The following is a 20,030-nucleotide window of genomic DNA, read 5'->3' on the forward strand; positions in this document are numbered from 1 at the left end:
TTCCTATGTTATTCATTTCTTCCACCATGGTTTTGAAAGCTTGGCCTGCTGGGAAGAATTGCTCTTTGGTCTTTTTTCTTAGTGTCATGCAAGCAAGACTCCTCTGGGTGTATTCACTACAGCTGCACGAGGCAAACACTCAGACCACCAGTCTGTGGGGTAGTTCCGATCCAGCAGGAGGAACGGTACAGCCCCAGGTAACAGAGGAAGAGGCAGCACTTGATGGGCAGCTCCAGGTCTGCCAAGCCCTGCACCCATGGACGTGTACTCCTGGGTGGCTGGAGTCAGCAAAGCCGCGGTAACCTGAGTGTGTGCCACCCCTTCTCGCTCCTCTCCCCAGCTGCCAGAGGCCCTCCTGCGGAGCTGGGCATCTGGGCACTCGGGCTGGGCACTGTGAGGCTGCCCCTGTGAGAAGTGGAACTGCAGCTGGGTTTGGGGGTTGTGGGTGAGTTACTTGGAGTTGCTGCCAGGGTCACCACAGGCCAAGGTCCCTGCTATGCATGCGGATGACAATAGAAGCTAAAGTTGCATGGTCCTGTCAGAAGTCTTGTGAGAGTTAGACAGTGCCAGGGTTCCACCCCACGTGAGGCCTCCAAGGGGATCTGGCTGCGTCTCAACATCCTCATGTGAAGGAGCAGGTTCGAGCCAGACACGCCAATCACAGTGGCTGCTGTTTGCTTAGGACTTAACAGCACTTGCCTAAGACTTTCCTTTACATTGTCTCACAAACCTCAGAGAAATGCGAACTGTCATCACTTCTCATGCATATTAGTGGAAATGGACACTCAGGAAGACCAATTTTAGCTTCCTCTGTGCCCTCACAGCTGCTAAGTGGCAGAGTCAGGATTCAAACTCACATGTCTATGACTCCAAGCTCAGAGGAGTGTTTACCACGAAATCAATGAAGCTTGAGTCAGGGGCCCCCATTTGCATGGGCCCCTCCTAATGCACGGGAGGGCCTTAGCAGTGTATGTTCTTTAAAAACTTGCACACCCCCCACCAAAAAAAAATTGCAAAATGAATAGACTGTTTCCCTAGTCAAGTAAAACTTTCAGTTCTTTCTACTCCATCTTCTTTTTCTTCCAAGTTACCCTGGTGTTGGAGTTCTGGCTAAGAGGAATTTGAGCCATGGATATGCTCAGTTTGGGAGGGACATAATGATGTGGCTCACAACCACTGCTGCGATGGTGAACTTACGGCTGGCTGCCCCGCTGAACGAATGGCTTCCGGGAGCACTGTGTGCCCAGGTGCCCACTCACCTGGCCTGGTGTCTCCAATGTACAGAGTCAGAGACTGGATTGCAAATACAAATGCGGTCTGTGACTTCAGCACAGGAAGTCTGTGGGAAGTGGAGAAGAAACAAGAGACTTAAAAAAACTACTGGTAATCGAAACGAACTTTAAATTTATATCCTCTCTGTGACAATGACATCACCAAACTGCTGTCACAGGAAGAGGCAATCAAAGAGTATGAAGCCAAAAAAATATATAGGAAAAAAAATATAGAGGTGTGTCAGACAGTTCATTAATAAAAAAATACTGTATTATTTTTCTGGATTTCATTATGGTCTGTGATATTTGTCAGGTTTTTTAAAAATTTATATATTGCAGTGGTTTCTTTTCTTATTCCAAATAGACGCATTTGTATCATTTTTCTTAAAAAGTGCTCCTCCCCCCGCCCACGCGTAGAACTGACTGCCCAGAGTCACGCTTAGCAACAGTGGCATTCTGCTTCCCCGCACTGGAAGGTTCACCGGCCCTCAGTGCAGACAGAGCTCTGGAAAAAGCGCTGCAGGTGTCCACTAATGCAGAGGGGAGGCGGAGGGCGTCCTCTAAAGGAGGCAGGAGGCTGAAGAACGTGCCACATCACAGCAAAACTCTGGGCCTGTGGTGGGGTATGTCTGATGTTTTCAAAGCACAAAGAGGGGAGGGGGGCAACTTACAAGTTGCTTAGCCTTTTGTGATGTGCAGCAGCTTTCCACATAGGCCCTTCCAAAATGGAATTTGCTGAGATTTCCTTAGACATCTCAGTCCAAAGGGCATTTGGTGCATTCATGGTCTGTTCTGCCTCCTGTTGGCGTTAGGCCAGTGGACCCAGAAACAGGACCAAGAGCAGGAGGCCACTGGTGAACTGGAGTCTGGGTTGGAGCTTACTGTCTCCTCCATGATTCCAGACCACACCGCCTGGTTCATTCCGGCCCCAGGCAGTTAAGGCAGCTGCCAGACTGGAACCTGCCTGAGTTTCAGGAACTTGTCTGTTTTGTGTCTTTCACTTCTCCCCCTGGTGTCTGGACTGCAAATTGCAGGAGATGATGACGCATCTGTTCTCCCCACTCAACAAAGGGATGGAGGTAGTATCAGGCTGACAATGTCTACTCCAGCTCCAGGAATGGGCCTCCTCTTGGCTCTGCTCGCAGCTGACCAGGGCACAAGCTGGTCATGGTCCTGAAGGAAGCTTTACCAGGGACAGGTCCACGGAAGGGCTGTTCTGCTCAGGAGCTCTGGTGCAGGGTAGAAAACAATGCACCCTCAGCTCCAGGATTAAAGAAGATGGTTGTACAGAGGGAGCAAAGTCTCACTTGGAATTCTAATAAGCAGGGAGACTGAAGGATGCAAAGATTCACTGGTCTAAGAAGAGTCCCGCAGAGACCTCATAGCTGGGCTAGGCTGCCCTGGAGTGTCCCCCAGAGTTTTCGGTTTCTGGCTTACGAATACAAGGCCCTGGAGTTATTCCTCAACCCCTTTCTTTATGTGCCTCTCTAAATGAACAGCACACACAAGAAGGAACATATATTGTGGACGAAAAAGGGGCTCTGCAGTACCTCCGACAGAAAGTAACGGCACAGGGTGATCCGCCCACAGACCTGTAACTGGGTGGTGCTGGCTCCGCGGGTGGCTTCCCTAGCAGAGGCCGCCTCTGCCTTAGCAGGCCTGTCCATTGCTTTTGTGCACCGACATTAACACACCTTTGAAGTGCCTTTTTCTCAGACCCTTTGGAATTGTGACCGCCCCCAAGAGAGCATATAATCTTGTTAACTACCCTGTAATTCAGTCATAGAGGTTTCCCTGCCTTGCTTTCTCCCACCTTCCAGTAATCTTTCTTACGTTCCCTCCTTGATTCCAAATGTGAAGGAAAACGACGAACTGGCCTTCCCGGAAGCGTTCGTCTCAGTCTGTCGGCATCTCGCTCCCAGGTGTGTCCTCTGTTTGGCTCCAGGACACCCTGATGAACCCTCATTAAAGAACACCGTCGGCCGGTGTGGACGTCCCTGCACTGACAACACGCACGGCTGTGCGGCCCTTCCCTCTGGCCCCCGGCGTGTCCGATCACAGTCTGTGCACAGTGTCTATGCACACAACTCACTCGGCACACAGTCCACACACAAATAAGCAGGGATAATATTATGGCCTGCATTGTGCCCCTTCCCAACTCCGTTGTTGAACTCCTAAGTCCTAGTACCTCAGAATGTAACTGTTTTTGGTGACAATGAATTTAAGAGATTTTTAGAATGGGTCTTAATCCAGTATAACTGGTGCCCTCATAAGAAGAGAAGATCAGGACACAGAGAGGCCCTGAGAGAACACCATATGACCACACAGAGAGAAGATGGACATGTAAAGCCAAGGGGAGAAGATGCCAGCCCTGCCTGTACCTTGATCTTGGACTTCCAGCCTCCGGAATTATGGGAAAATTAACTTCTGCTGTGTATTCCTGTAGCAGTCTGTGTGTGGTACTTTGTTGGAGCAGCCCTGGCAAACTCATATAGATAATGCTCGTGACTTCATGGCACCGGACCTCAATAAGGAGAAAAAGATATTCCCCCAGGACCTGTGTTGCTTTGTTTTCCATACTGATCGCTAGGAATTTCACATTTGGGAATTTGTGGCCACTTGTCCGGGCCAGGCCTGTGGACGCCGCCTTCAGACCCCACAATGACCCCCGAGGAGCATATGCAGCATCTGGTGAGTTCCCATGCCTGCCCTCCTCCCTGATGCTGCTGGGATGTTCAGCCTGCAGACACTTCTCTTCCCTTCATGTGAGAGCCTCCTCATACAACAGGAAGTTCAGAGAAGGGAGGCAGATGGTGACTGTTCTGGAATACTAAACAGGTCTTAGACCTGAGGGGCTGGGGCCTGGGAAAGGGGGGAGGCCTGTGTGGGGTGACAGCTGGGCATTTCCAGTCCGCTGGAGGAAGAGGAGGGGAATGAAGTTGCTGTAGCAAAACGGAGGGCTCCGGCCCAGGGGAGAGAACCCGGAAGGAGGGAGAGCAGCCCCGGGAGAAGCAGCAGCCTGCAGAGGGGTGTGTGAACGCACAAGTTCCAGGGCTGTGTTTTTCGACAGTCTTCGGTGATAATAAAGTGTTCTATGGTAGCCACGAATCACGTGGAAATTGAGCAAATGAAATGTGGCAAAGTGTGACTGAGGAACTAAATTTAATTTTAGTTATTTTGAGTTTAAGCATAAATAGCTACATGTGGCTGCAGCATGAGATAGCTCAGTTCTGGAGCCCTGGGCCTACTCAGTAGCTACCTCCCTTCTTCCTTGCTCACTCACTACACCATTAAACCCCAGTTGTGTTCAGGCAGTCAGAAGCCGTGTGCTTCAGGGGAGAGACAGCTCCTTCCACGGTGTCTGGGGGGAGGGGAGTCCTGAGCAGCTTGTGCCAGTTATGGGGATCACAGTCCCCTTGCTAGTGACTGGTTTAGGACTAGGCAGGCCATGCGAATACAGCCAGTGAGATGATGAGATGGGCTGGGTGGTGGGGAGAGGCGGTGGGGGGCGGGGGGCGGCATCCACTGGAGGATTCTGAGAATGTCCGCTTGATCTTAAAAAAGGATCATAAAGAGGGGATGATCCCTCTCTGGCCCTTAGATGTTTGTGTGATGGTATGATGCCTAGAGCTGCTGGAACCATCTGGTGCCCGTGAGGGGACAAAACCACAGCGCTGAGGACAGCCGACCCGAAAACCGAGCACCTGGGCCTTCCATGATGTTTCTAAGCGACATCACAGCCAACCCTGGAACTGTCCCACCTTCTTTATTACGTGAAATAACAGTTCCCTTCATTAGTAAAGATATTTGAAGCTGGGTATTTATTTATTTATTTATTTAATCAAATCTCATCAGAGGACTTTTTTTTTATTGCTCTTAGAGAGACGGGAAGGAAGAGTGCTAGAGAGTAGGCTCCTGGACCAGGGACCACACCTGCAACCTAGGTATGTACTCTGACCAGGAATTGAACTCATGGCCTTTAGGTATACGGGACAAGGTTCCAACTAACTGAATCACACCGGCTGGTTCTTCTTTTAAATGCAGTGAAAAGTACTCTTTGGGAGTAGCAAATCCATGGCAGGCAGTCCGTGTTTCTGCCTCCAGTGCCAATGCTATAAAACGTAGCACTTTTTCCTCTTCAATCTTCTCAAACTCCTGTTCCAAGCAGCCACCACCAAGCCATGGGAGTCCATATGCTCGTTAAAAACCTGTCTGCTCTTCCCGCTCTCGGCAAAAGAACACACGCATCTGCTTTGCCACAAACACCCCCACAAACATTTCCTTCCCAGTGATCCTGGCTGACAATCAGAGAGTGTTCCTGTAAAATCAAGCGATGGATCAATACCCGAGACACCAGCCCACAGAAACAATTCAAATAAGCCCAAATCAAGGGAAACAGGTTTTCATGGTGTCCAAGGACATTTTAAAAAGTACCTACTTTTTAAGAGTCAATTCATGCTTGGAAGGGAAGTCAGCCACACAGCAATCTTTATTTGAATATAATGGAGCAAAAAATGCTCTTTTATTTATCTGATGTACATTAAATATCTTTGCAGCTGCTACATGAATGTTGAGTATCTGACATATACATGTATACACGCTTCCACATTTGGTAGATTTATGCTGTACACGAGTCACCCCCCACAGAGCATGCCCTTTCACAAGGATACACATGGCTGTCTTGGGACATTTGTCAAAACACACTTGGTCAAACATTTTGGCAATCGGGAATCAGACACAGAGGAACATACCAGAAAGATGAGTTCACAACAGGACCAGCTGTACTTAAGATGAAGACTCCAGAAACCTGGAACAGAATTTATTGGGGTTCACACATGCAGCACATATATACAGTACAATGGGGGTAATTGGAACATTCACAGCAGGAGGCCTTACAGAGCAGTAAAAACAGGAAAGAAACAAGACAAGACGAAACAAGACGCCCAGATGCCAAACCAAGGACGGGGCCACTGCTGAATTCTCACTGCGAAGAGAGTGGTCTGCAGGTCAGCCTGCGGGAACAGAGGCAGCCCGAGAGGAAGAGCGCTCCCAGGACTTGATTGACAGTGTCTGGACATCAGTGAGGGGTGTGTAATCCGTTCAATGTGTGCCTGGGCCAGGGCGAGGATACACAGCCACATGTTTGGATGCCGTGGAAGCACATATCAAGAAAGAACAATTTTCCACCCGTTTGATTTAGGGCACAGACTTGGAACAATAAACGTGTGTCAACAGAGGTGGAAGTGAGATGTAGCCATCAGTCTGTCCGGCTCTACCTGGGCAGGCCTGGAGAGCATCAAAGGCAGGGAAGGAGTGTCCTTCTTGGACGCCTGCTTGGGTGTGAGAAGGGAGATACTCTGTAACTTCAAACAAGTTTATTTTTGTTTGCACATAACAAAACAGCCAATTTTTGGTCTGTTCTCCCTGAAGGAACAATACCCGTGGAAAGTGGTGGATTCTCTGCATTGTGGGTCCTATTCTGAGTCAATACAAATGCAGGAAGAAACCCTTTGTGTCCTGACAGGAGGCTGAGCTTGCTAAGCCTTTCCTTCCCTCCGGCTTATGGGCAGTGCTGACCCGCACACCCATGGGGCTCAGTTTGGTGTGGCCTGGGTCAGTGCAGTGGGAGGCCACCCACGACTCAGGCCCCTGCAGACAGGCTCAGACAGTCACTCTCCAGGCACCCGAAAGCTTCTTAGGACCCAGCACCCCTGCTCTCAGGGTAAGCCGCTAGCTTGGTGTTAAACTCTGCCTGAGTCTGAACTGAGGGCTGCTTTCTCCTCCTCCTAGTTCTGGGCACCGTTGGCTGTGAGGGGAGCATGAATGTGGCAGGGTAGGCAGAGCAGGAGCGACCTCCGCACTTTCAGCATTTAAATCTGAATGAAACACACCCAGCCTTCGGCACCAAGTAAGACCCGCTGTAGGCGTAGAGAGGTGAGTCCACCTTCCACAGGTCAGTGGATTCTGAGAGCTGGGCCTCTCTGAGAGTTCATGCCAGTGGTACCCATCCATCTATCACCCACAGGAGTTGAGAAGCGGTTGGAAATCTAGCCCAGTATAGGGAGCTCGGTCAAGGTCAACAGTCTAGAGCTCCCACCCACTCCCACAACCACCCCCGTTCTTCATGTGCTCTATCCTTTGGCCTCCACCTCACATATGGCTTGATTGGCACCTTCTTTAGTCCCAGCGCCCCAGTAGCCTGGCCTTGCCTTGTACACTGCTAGAGTCAAGAGGTGGCAAGAGGAGAAAGAAGATGAGAAGGACAAGAAAGGAAGTGTGTATATACTGCCTGGGGCAGGTAGAGGAGAGGGCTACTGAGTAAAATAAGGAAATCAGAGCTCTCGGGGGCAGGGGGTGGGGCGGGGGGCCACCGACAACCGCCCTCTGTCTGTTCTGCCCCCTCGGAACCCCATCAGACCTTTGCAGCTTCAAGACACTCCGCCACAACCATGCACTGGTTCTTAAACTGAAATTGGGAAACCTCCTGCCACTGACTGTCAGAACTTGTTTGCTATGTGGCTTATCTGCCGAGGGTGGAGGGGGGAAAGCTGCTCTAGGATATCTGCAAAGACACTTGACTCAGTCACAAGTCTTCAAAATCGGAAAGGAAACACCCTGGGAAGCTGGGGGCAGCTGCTGAGGGACTTGCTGACTCCACTCTGCTCTGGAGGGAAAACTCCGCACCGCCTGCCCTGGGAGCAGCTTCCTCTCCCCCACCTCCAGTTTCAGGCCATGAAAAGGCTATCTTGGAAGACATGGGAACTTTAAACACGAACAACTTTCTGCAGATGGGGCTATCTTTGCTGTTGATTCTTTCCCTTGGATGATACCTTAGTGCGATTTCCTGCCAAGACCTTTTAAGAAACAGCACAAGTGTGGCTCCGTTTTTTAAGTACTAGTTAGTAGTCCCTTCAGCAAAGTCCAGGCAGTTGCGGGGCTTTCTCCTCCTCTCAGAGATATCCCCAAATTTCAAAGGGTTCCTGCATTGTCTACCATAGGCAATAACTTCTTCTAAATTTGGGGGGAAACACCCAACACTTTGTGTTTGTTTGGGAGGGGCTTTGGGGAGGGGTTTTCCCTATGTAATGGGCTCAGCACAAGGCCCTCCCCCATTACAGATGTGTTCTCGTTACTCCCCCGTTTTTCCTCTGGCCTCATTTAAGTCCTGCAGAGGTGAGCTGTCTGCACATGGCACAGTGCCGCAGCCTAGCACACGGCAGGGGCACAATAACTATTTTTATTGAATAATCACATGAGGTGACAGGTCAGTGAAGGCTCTACCCCACTCTTTTGCCACCTAGCCCCACCGGCCTTCAACAAGGGTCTGAACAGACCTGTGAACTGTATGAATGGGATCTAGGTATTGTTTGAGAAAGACCAAAGGCAGCCCTGGCAATGGCTTGTCCGGCTGGTGAGACACTGTCAATACTTAGAGCACAAGGACATCACACGGGGAACTGTCACTCCACACCTGAAACAATGAAGGCACACACAAAATACCTGGGAGATACTGACATGTTCTTTTGCCTACATGGCATAGATTACAAGAGAAGCTTTACTCAAAACGTACTTTGCTCGGTAGAAACAGATACTGTAAGGAATACACGGTCCATTTCAGAGGGCCTTGCTGTGTAGATGACTTCCTGCTGTTCCACCGTGACTGGTGTTTCTGTGGGTTTGGTAACTGGACTGAGGTCAGCATGATATAGGGGCTAAAGGAAACCCACACATACAGCCAACATACACCTAAACAACCAACCAGTTGTCTTTCTACGCTACCAAGTAAAGGCCGAAATCATACATTCCTGGCTTCAGAGCCTTTAATGCATGAACAGGTGAAGTGTTTCACTGGAGAACTAGATGAAGGCCATTTTGATACTGAACAGAAAAAAATGGAAGATATCATATTCTACTTTGGTTGGCAGAGAAAACCAGAAGGTATTCCCATGGAATGCTTTTGAAATGATCCCAGGGTCTAGAAAGTCTTGGCCGCACCCCAGCCCCTTCCCTGGAACCTTCGCGCTGATGTCTGGTGTCTACCTGCTGCCAGTACATGCCTGTTCCTTCCTCTCCCTCGATCTCTCAAGACATCCAGAAAAGCAGCTGAGTCATTCTTGGGGTGAACCTGCACTCTGATTTGGTGAGATTTGTACATGAAGGTATGTTTGCCAGCTTCGGTGAAATCACTTAAAACCCGTTTCTGAAGGCCTAGATCTGCTTACGACCATGTCTGAAGAATAAAGCGGAGTGCAGAGGCAAGAGCCAGCTACAGGATGAGGCCTCAGTGATTAGTACAGTGCTCAGAGGGCCTTCCATCTGACCAGGTCGGTCCCTGTCCTGGGCAGGCGATGAAAACCGTCCAGCCAGCACCGAATCGAGACAATGCTGCAGATTCTATGAAGCTGGGAGCACAAACAACACGAGAACTTTGTTCTCTGGCCCACCCCACCAGGATTTCCCAAACAGCTTCCTGAGCTCTCGCATGTGTGCCTGGAGCCTAATTTTTCAGTTTCAAAATTGTTTGGTGCTTGTGAAGATGAGTGCAGCATCAAAAGGTAATCAAATAAAGCTACTTCCATGAAGATCCTCTAGAATCCTGAACTAGTCCCAATCCTTTACTCTACAGACAGGGAAACTGAGGACCAGGGATGTTCCACGACTCACATTCTCTCCAGCAAGGTCTGGGTCTCACTGTTGGTTAGTGTGGAGCCAGGGCCCATCTGTCTTACCTCCCAGGCCCAGCCTCTGGGCCTGAGATGACCCCAGCTGCTGGGTTTGGCTTTTGAGGCCCAGGACTGCACAGAGCTGGGGCTGTGAGACCCACGACTTGGGGTCTAACGTGACACAGGGTTTACAGTTTGGAGTGGCTGGGTTGTCTTTCCTACTGAGAGGACCTGGTGATAATAACAGGATTCAGCCACATGCTGGATTGATTCCAAACAGCTCTGAGGAAATTTTAGATAGAAAAGGAGTTAGAAATAGAGGAGCAAGTGGGGCTGTTTCCTAGGCTTTCGCTTTTGCACACACTCTCCCTTTCCTTCAACTGCAGCTGAAACGAGATGCTGGGTGCAGGTGCCTGTGCCAGCAGCCTCCTACGGTGGTAGAACTGAGAGTTTCTGTTTAATGGCATGGCTATATCTTAATCCAGCTAACCCCAGAACAAGCCAGACAGGCCACACCACATACTTTGGGAACAACCTGAGCTCTCATAGAAAATCCAGGTGACAGGAACAACAGGAGGGAGGCAGAGAATACTGCACAGAAGGTGGGAAGGTGGTGACCAAGAAGGTTTGTGACCTCAGACTGTCCAGGAGATTAAAATAGATCCTTCTTGGGCCACCTGGGAGGCTCGGATTAAGGGCCAAGAAGGCCAAGAAAGGCCCTCTGGAAGGGCAAGCATGGTGGCCAGTCTCATGAGGTGGGGTTCTGCTGGTTTATCCTATTCTGACTCAGGCCCGTATTCAAAGCAAAGTCTGCCTAAACCAAGCTCGGCAGCTTGGGAGACGATGAATGCGTGTAGAGCTATGGTGGACACGGGAGACCTTTCTGAAGTAAAGAGAGTCCACTTAGCAGTTAGCTCTCACAGAAGATGAGAGAGCAACACCCATGTACACATACACCTTACATTTGCAATTGTCACTGTACATGCCACATTCAGTTTTAAAAAATGCCGCCTGCTCAGGTCCTCCAGTACATCTTTTTTTAAGAAGAAAAATCAAGGGGTAGAGAGGTGGAGAAATAAGCCTGTAGGAAGAATAACATACAGGCCCCTTCTTACTTTTGATGCTGTCTTTCTTCTCCAGCAGTATTACAGTAGGCAGAAGCCAGGGTATGTTCTGCTGCTTTCCTTGCTTTGTTGATAACAGTCTAATGGCTCTCATCTAGTCTTTATTGATTTTCCTTCTGCCTGCCCCCTTAGCTTTGGGTTTGAGTTTTCCTGATGTTCTGGCCCTGAGCCAACTCCCCAGGGAACCACTTTCTTCCTGCCAGCCCCCAACCCCAGGCTGCCCCCCTCTACAGACCTGAATTACTTCAAGGGGGAGTCGATTAATGGCTTATGTTAATGAAAGAAGCTTTTCAGAGTCTGAACTCCGCAGTCTGGAGCTCCAGGAGGATCATTAGGAAGGGGCAAGGGGGGCAGAGGGGCCTCTGGGGTTAAGACATCTTTGCACGTAATGACTGTCGGGAACAAAGGCTCTCCTCAGCGAGGCCCAGGGCCGAGGGCTGCTGGAAATGCCTATAATAAGTGTGGGGTAACCCCCTCACAAGACATGGAGAGTTAAAAAAGGAATATTGTTTTAATATGGGATTTATTCCTGGTTACTGGTCATTGCTGCAAGTCTACAAGAAGGCCTCAGGTTTCAAAGATGAGTAAAAGGGCTGAGCTTGGAGGAGGAACAGCCCCAAGGGGTGAGAAGGTCAGCTCGACAGCTCCTGGGAATGTCCCGCTGACCCTCTCTTCCAGGCCCAGGCAGATTGCACAGATCAAATGAGCAGCCAAAAACCACCAGGAGAGGCCGCCATGTTTGCCGAAGGGCCCCCGGAGGGTGGCAGGCTGTGATTTCACACAGAACACCCCAGCCCAGGGGACCTGCCTCAGGGATGCTAGCTACAAAGTCCAATGTCAAACACTGGGGTCACTGTCCTTCAAGGTATTCCCTGGCATTTCTAAATGGCCTTAGGTGTGAATGGCTCCCTAATTTGCGATTTGCAAAGACTTGGATGACTGACTGACCATTCCCACACTAGAGACAGTTTGGATGAATGGCAGTCAGGTAGGCAGACCCAAGTGGCTTTGAAGAGAGTGGCTTTCTTTTCCTGAATCTGCTTTCTGGCAAGATCAGTCGCAGCTGGGGGTGGGGGACAAGGGCAGGGAAAGCTCTCTCTCTGATCTCTGGTTTTCTAACATTCGGAACCACAGGTCACAATCACGGGCCTTATTTCCTCACATTTTTCAGATGTTTAATGGACCTTTCTGGCAGACATCTTGCTGGTTCAGCTCATGCAGACCTCTGCTGCTAACTGCAGAGCCTTTATTTTTCTTGTCAGTGGCGTCACCTTAATTGTCATTCCTGAAAGAGCTCCACCCAGCTCTGTTTGGGACCACATGGTTTTCTTTGAAAGGCCCTGCTGTTACGGCTAGAATTGCGGGGTGTCCTTTTCTAAGTAAACAGGAAATGTCACTCTGTTTGAAAAAAAAGATAGAGAAAAAGAATCCCTCTCCTCAGCACAAATGTAATAATATGCCAACTTATATTTCCTGTGAATGTGGAACTAGGAGCAGGATCTGTTTCTTGCAGCAGCTCAGTCCTCTGAGCCTCCCACCCTTCCGCGAGCAGAATCTCAGGGAGGCCCAGCTGACTGGGACATTTTAAAAAATGCTTCCACGGATTTTGGGGAGGCAGCAGCAACTCAGGGAAGATAACAATGCATGGGGGAAGAGGGGTGGAGCCTCTGCAAAATCACATTTAAGGGGCAAGATGATATGCATCTAAATTTTAGTCACAGCAAGAGTTAGTGTTCTGGTATCTGACCACCTTTCTAAATCTGAAAAACCTGAAGTCTTGACTCGGTCAGGAGAGTTGACACAGGGCAGGAGAGAGAAACACAGGGCGGATGGCTTGTCTCCAGTTACATCAGGACCTGGGTTTGTGTGTCCGGCAGGCGCAACCCCACCAGTCCCCCACACACGAGCACGGTGGAGGCCAGCAGGATGGGGATGGCTTTGGTGATGCTGACCAGGGAGCCGAATATTAAGTTCCCAAGGACGGCGGCAGCTTTGCAGAGTGCGTTCAAGAAGCCAAAGCCCGTTGCCCTGCGAAGGAAGGAGATATGGACAAGGTTGAGAAAGTGACTTCCAAGAGTCCGATTTTAGGCACAAATATCCCATATGGCACTTTCCAAGGATCTCCAAGTTTTGTGTATCATTAGAGCAAATAACTAAATGCTTGTCAGCACACCTGGAGATGGAGACTCCAGCTGCTAGTGCTATTCCTTCAACCCTCTGTTGCTTCCTCCCCACCTCCAGAGACTCTTATTCTGCCCATGAGTCCCAGTTTATCAAGAGAGCAAATTTCAGAGCCCAAGATTCTTTTCTCTTCCAGAGTTAAATGAAAATATGACAATATATTTCTTAGGGGTTTTTTTACTTCCTATTTTTTCCTAGCTTAATTAATATGTGAAGTTTTAAGTAATTAAATCTTATTTTCAAAGAAAATCAGGGATGAGTGGATTACACTCCTCATCTCCCCAGTACCCTGGAGGTGGCCTATGGTGCTCTCTTCCCAAATGTTTTGGCCGCAGGCAGAAACTGAATGCTGAGCGGGGAGGTCCATCCATGCGCTAGTTAGTGACACAGATCTTCCGTCCTCTTCAGAGCTCCAGGTGGGCCATGAAGGCTGAGAAGATACTGCAGAGGAGAACGGTGGTAGGCCCGGAGATCTTGCTCACTCTGCTGGCATTTCAGATGTGCAGGCAGCTTGTCAATAACACACAACCCGTTCCCAAAGGCATTCTTTGGAAAAGAAAACCTTCACTACTTTATGTGTGTTGAGTATGATTTTACTGTAATCTTCTAGGGAGGAAACAAAATTTTGTCCACAAGAGCAGCAATGCCACAGACATCACGGGATAACAGGAATTTCTGCTGCCTTTACACCGGCCCAGCTTTTGTCTGCCACTGGGCACCCGTGTACTAAAGGCTAGTGAATGAAGGTAAGTGTCTGATACATTGCTTTCCCTCCAGAGGGAAACCCATTTTATGTGCTGCAAAATGAAGCATTTAGTACACAGCATTTTTTTAATTGATTTGTAAATCTGTAAGGATGAGTTTTCCTTTGGCCAGCTGTAACAACTACTCCTCACTACTTGTGCTGTTCCTGATGATATTTTCTCCAGTGTGTAGGTATGTACTGCGGTGATTACCCAACCATTCCCCTTCCCACACCGTAGGAGGAGAACCAGCCCTCCTCTTGCGCCTGGAGTTAGCGCAGGGCCAGCGACTTCACCGATTAGAACAGACAGACCCAAGATGGGGCAGCGCACACGGACTTACTATTTGGCCATGACACCTAGAAAGTGGAATAAGGAAGGGGTGTGGCAGACAGGAACTTCTTGAGAAGAGGGGAAGCTAATTTTGTCTTCTTCTTTTTGGCTTGTTTTTTTAAAGAAAGAGACTAGTCATAGCAACAACCACCAGTAAGAAAAGGAGATTTAATATACTGATAACTTTTTTCGAATGAAATTGCTTGAGGCTACACATTGGGCACCAAAGAAGAACGGCATCACTCACCACCTCCTCCATTTCCATGGAGATGAGGCCATGAGGCTGACGTTTAAAAAAATTAATAGACTCATTTGCTCCCATTAACTGGGACTTTAGACTTCCCATCAGGAAAACTGCATGCATGTATTTAATAAGTGGTCAATAGTGCTCTGTGCCAGGCGCTATTCTAAAAAAATAATTAATAGACATTTTTGAGCAGTTTTAAGTTTACCAAAAAAAGAAACACCTGCCCCCCCCAAAAAAAACTGAGAGAAAAGAGGGTTCCCACACACCACTTTCCCAGTTTCCCAAATACGGTACATTTGTTACAATTGATGAGCCAATATTAATACTTTATCATTAACTGAAGTCCATCATAGTGTACACCTTAAGGTCACTCTTGATGTCATGTGTGCAGGGGCTTTGACCAGTGTGCCACTGCATGTACCCGCCATCACAGCATCACACAGAACGACAGCTTCACTGCCCTGAAAATCCCCTGTGCTCCCCCTCTTCATCCCGCCCACCCCCACCCCCGCCATTTCTGGCAATCACTGAGCTTTTCACAGCCTACACGGTTTTGCCTTTTACAAAATGTCATATAATTGGAATCACACAGTGTGTAAACTTTCCAGATAGGCTTCTTACACTTATTTTAAACTACATTTTCATTTCACAAATGACCAAATACATCTTATGGTAGTAAGATAAGTTGTATTGTTCTAGAAAAAAATGGGTAGTAAGTATGTTGTAGATAAGAAAGAAAAACATTCTTCTGTATGAAGAAGTCTCTCAACACTGAGACTGCAGGTTGATCCATGAAAAATTTACATCTGTGTTCAAATAACCATGTTCTCTCCCAGCTGCAAGCCTCTCATACAACTCAGCACAGGGTGTAGAATGCAGACGGCTGTCTCTGTACATTACTACAGCCATAACAGAGGAAAGGATGACTTCCTGAGATCTCTGTGTGGGCCTTGAGCACCTGCTATCTGGAGTTCCTAAAAAGAGATGATCGAGTCCTCACTTCCTAAGAATCTCCTTTCTCTTTTACCAAGCAGAGGCGGTCCTTCAGATAAAAATCTGGTGTGGGTGCAAAGCCTCCTTAAATTAATGTTGGCATTCAAGAAAACGTGACTGTCCTTTCCTTGGGTAAGTAAATTATTTCTTCAAATACTTGCAGCTGAAAGGGTTTGATTTTCTATGCTTTGGAGGCACAGCTGTCTTAGAAAAATCATCCTCAAAATGGCTCTTCCTTGGGGGTTATGCGTTTATATTAAAGTAAAGAAGCTTTTAGTTGGTTTATTCCCTGTTCTCATGTAAAGAAAGGGCATTGACTTCTGCAGACATGCAAAGCACAGATCACCTTGTGCTCCTGAAGACCTCTGAGGGTGGGGAGCTCAGAGCTTGCAGCCCCCACCTGCCCACAGCAGCCAGGCAAGCCACTGCATTCCTGACCACCCTGAAGACATGCCGTGCTCTCTCTTAACCAGCGAGCACTGAAGAGGAAGAACGACATATCTAACACCTTTCTGTAAGCTCTATCCCTGGTTCCCCCATGTCTCCAGCCAGAATTTTGTTTTCAATTATTGCTCAACCCTATTTATCTAAATCTCTTAAATGGAATATCCCCCCCACCCCCACGATGGCAGCAGCCCTGTTTGTTCCTCGTTCCATGAAGGTGGCCCATCTCCCTGTACCATTAGTTCCCTCTGCCTGAGAACCTGGTGCTGATGCGGGCAGCTGGCAGGAGTGTGGCCACCAGAGCATCCCCTCGCTGTGGCTGGACTATGGCTCCTTCTTTGGGGCCTTCACAGTCCAGCAAGTTCTAGTTCGTGTGTATCATTTTATGTCCTAACTGGTGACTGAGAAAAGGGAGCTGCTGGCTCAGTTCTGGACAGAGTGAGAGTGGTTTTGCCCTCCCACCCAGCCTCTTTCCTTTTGGTTTTCTGACTCCAGGGCAGGGTCAGCTGGGGCTTCTCGAGGCTCCTGGCAGGAAGAGAGGGACGCCAACTGCTGGCAGCTCCGAGGCAGTGCCCGGTGCGGGCAGGCCCCCTGCGAGCATCAGCCACCGTTTTCACACTGGCAAAATGGCCGCCCCATCGACTGATGAAATTGTCAGAAAAAAACATTTTAATGCTGTGTTTTGAAAAGGACTGAAATGGTGAAGATCCAAACTGAGCTCATGGACTACCTGTTAAATGGTACAAGGTGAACATTCTCTTTTCTAGTCTAAACTTTTGGGAGAGAACTTCCCTGGACAACTCTGTCCAGTCATTGGGAGAAGCTTCTCAACACGGGGCATTTGGGAAAGTACAGGCGATCCTCAGATCAGGAACACATCATGATCTAAAGACTCATCTGGAAGTTGGCTATTTGAAACATGGAATAAATTTCATTTCTCTCACAGAAACAATATTACAAATGATGATTAGGCCCCTGGGTTAACCTAAAAAGTATATTTTAACACTGACTCCATCTACGCTGTTGAACTACAATACTGAGAACACCAGAAACCTCTTGAATATTTACCTAAAAAGCAAATTTGTCCTTAATAGACTCCTAATTTACATATTCTTCTCTGCACTTACTCCTTCACCAATCACTCATGAAGCATCTATTATGTGCTGAGCACCGCACTAGGCACCAGAAACCCCCAAAAGAACAAGATGAAGAGCCCTGGCACTAAACAGATGCAAAGAGATCATAATAAAAACCTACGAAGTGCAGTGACACAGGTACCCCGGGGTATTACAGGGCACAGAGGGTGGGGAGCAATCTCAGGCTGGGGGGTTGCAGGTGAGGGAAGGCTTCTCAGAGGGGATGGGTGAGAAGAGAACTGGTTTGGGGGGGTAGGCAGAGCTCGCCGGGTGCAGGATGGACTGTGGGCAGAGGTGGTGTTTTCTGCCTCTCAAAATATCCTCGTCTTCCTAACTTATCACAGGTAGCTCACTCAGGTTGGCCTTAGACAACTCCTCCAGGGGCTTCTCAAGTGCGGCGATGGCCTGCACCCCATCAGTCCCCAAACAAGTCTCCCACTTCCTTGTGCAGCTGTTCTCAATGGGGTGACGGCAGCAATCTGGTTGAACCAGGGTGGCACAGACATGTGTAGGCACTGCCTCACCCAGGGGTGCTCAAACCTGGGAGCACAGTGGCACCCATGGACCTTCTGAAACACGGCATTGGTGGCATGGCAATACCAATGCTCAAGGCCATGTCCACAGAAATTCTGATGTTACTGCTCCAGGGGGGGCCCAGACGTTGTAGGTTTGAGGCTGCTGTGATTTTAAGGTGTATCCAGGGCCGAGAACCCTGCAGTCTCCCAGAGACACCTGTGTTTTGATTTGGATTTACTATTACATACTACAGGAAATTATCTAAGCAAAACATCCACTCCACCACTCTGACAAATGGTTTTTATTTCTGAATCCCCTTACGTGTGCTTCCAATCTTATCCATATTTTTATATATCTCAGAATTCATAGAAATTTGCTTTCTGCCTTTTCTCATCAGTAACATAACTATTTGTCCCATGTCATTGCTGTTTTGTTTAAAATGAAGTGATTTGCATATAACATTATTTCTGTAACCACGCTGCTGGACAGTTAGCTTTCCAAATCTGGGGGAACACAAACGATGTCGCAGTGAACACCTTCACGCCTAAGGCCTGCTTTGCTTGGCTGTGCTTGTGAGGGCAGCTCAGGCGCTGCGGCACAGCCAGGGAGCATGTCTGTGATGCGGCGCTGCAGCCACAGCAGGGGAACCACGTGCGCAGGCCTCACCAGCCTCCTCCTTCTTCTCCTTCTCTGCTCTTGGGCTTTAACCTCCTCTCTTGTGTACCCAGCTTTCACAGCTCGTCAGCATCAGAAGCCATCAGTTTCCCACCCAACCCGAATCTTTTCTTCCCTTCCAACTCTGACTCAGTCGCTGCAGGTGGGACGGGTAGCCATGGAGGCGGGCCCTGCTGGGCGAGGCCCCGCCCCTGCTCCCCTTAGGTTGCCCGTGGCAGGGCTGCCTGTCTGGAGCCAGCCTTAGTTTGGTCCTGGAAGCAGCTTCGGGACGGGGCTGTGTAGTCTTTGCATCCACTCAGCACACCCCTTTCGGGACTGGCACAGGGGTTCACAGGACCCTTGTGAAATGAATGAAGGATTTCTCAATAACTTTAAAATAGGTTGGAAGTAGATTTTTGTAATGGACATTTCACTGGGCATTAGTTGGGCCATAGTTGTTCATTGTTGCCAGACTAATATCTTGCTTTTTCAGAGGGGAAAAAAGCATCCAATTTTACATTCTTAAGTCAGAAAGGGCTGAATTGCTTTCTGGTCTTCAAAGGAAGGGGAAGTTTGTCTCATCCCAGTAAGTAGTGGCTGTATGGTATGTGTGAGGTCATCTCCTTAGCCTGGGAAGAGGGCACCCCACACCCCTGCAAGCGGAGCTCTCCTCACTCACCCCGCAGCTGGGAGGAGCCCCTGGGCCCAAAGCAGCCCTCCACTCCCCTCCCATCCCCACTGCCATCCCTGGGCCTTCCCGGGTGCTTATTCCTGTTGAAATGCAAATATTCATGGACAGGTGATAATGAAAGCCTTTGTGCCTTATCATTTATCTGGTAAACTTAGCTAGGAAGTGAGGGCCTGGGCCAAGGCAAGTAATGATGGAATGAAAGGGAGCTTTGGGAGGCAACTTGAAGTTCATCTAAGGCCAAGGTTCACCAACATGGCTGCATGTCCCAAATGCCAGGTGTGCTTCCCAGAAACAGGTCCCTAGGCCTTCAGCCCAGACCCGCTGGGAGGGGTTAGATTGGTCGCTTTTGAAAGGGGCACCACAGAGTCCCGCATCTGCGCTCGAGGCTGCACTATCCAGGGCAAGTTACTGGCCCCGTCTCTGCGCCTCATTTTCCTCACCTGAAAACCACCTACTCTTGTGAGGTCGGAGCAAGGATTACATGAGGTCAAATGAGGTCACCTAAACACGCAGCTCAGTGCCTGACTCGCCCTCCGTTTCTCGGGGAGGAGGCCAAGCCCCAGAGAGGTGACTGCTGTGGCCGCTGAGTCTGCGACGGGTGGGAGGAAGGTGGCGGCACGAACACGGCGTGTCTGGTCTTCATCCCCAGTTCTCAGCACGGAGCTCTCAAAAGCCATCGGGATTCCCTGAGTGACAGTCTTTTGTTATTCATCAGGAGCCCCTTGACCATGCCCATGTGTAGTTTGCCCAGATGAGGTGATTTAGGGTGTCTCCCTGAGAGCCTCATGATGGGGCTGGTCACCAGACAGACCGAGGGTGGAACTTTCAGCCGCCTCAGCGGCTTTCCCCCGCTGATCCCTGGCAGGGTGAGAAGCTTGACAAAACTCTTGAACAGTGAGACCTGATGAACTTCCAGGGTGAGGGCTACAAGAAGTCGCTGGGAGGGCGGCACACTGAGGACAGGGCACCGGGGCTCCGTGCCCCACCTCTCATACCTTCTCCATGCATCGTCCCTATCTGGCTGCCCCTGAGCT

General features: G+C 49.3%; 1 protein-coding gene across 1 annotated transcript in view; it reads right to left on the reverse strand.

Moving 5' to 3' along the window:
• Positions 1 to 5,796: 5,796 nt before the first annotated feature.
• SV2C (synaptic vesicle glycoprotein 2C) overlaps positions 5,797 to 20,030 on the reverse strand; it is a 190,364-nt gene continuing 176,130 nt past the window's right edge. Inside the window, exon 13 of the mRNA XM_045848231.1 lies at positions 5,797 to 13,086. Coding sequence (XP_045704187.1) covers positions 12,903 to 13,086 — 184 coding nt within the window. The 3' untranslated portion in view covers positions 5,797 to 12,902. The remainder of the gene's footprint in view (positions 13,087 to 20,030) is intronic.

The sequence above is a fragment of the Phyllostomus hastatus genome, unplaced genomic scaffold, assembly GCF_019186645.2.
Source record: "Phyllostomus hastatus isolate PE091 unplaced genomic scaffold, TTU_PhHast_1.1 phas_contig_58, whole genome shotgun sequence".
Taxonomy (NCBI): domain Eukaryota; kingdom Metazoa; phylum Chordata; class Mammalia; order Chiroptera; family Phyllostomidae; genus Phyllostomus; species Phyllostomus hastatus.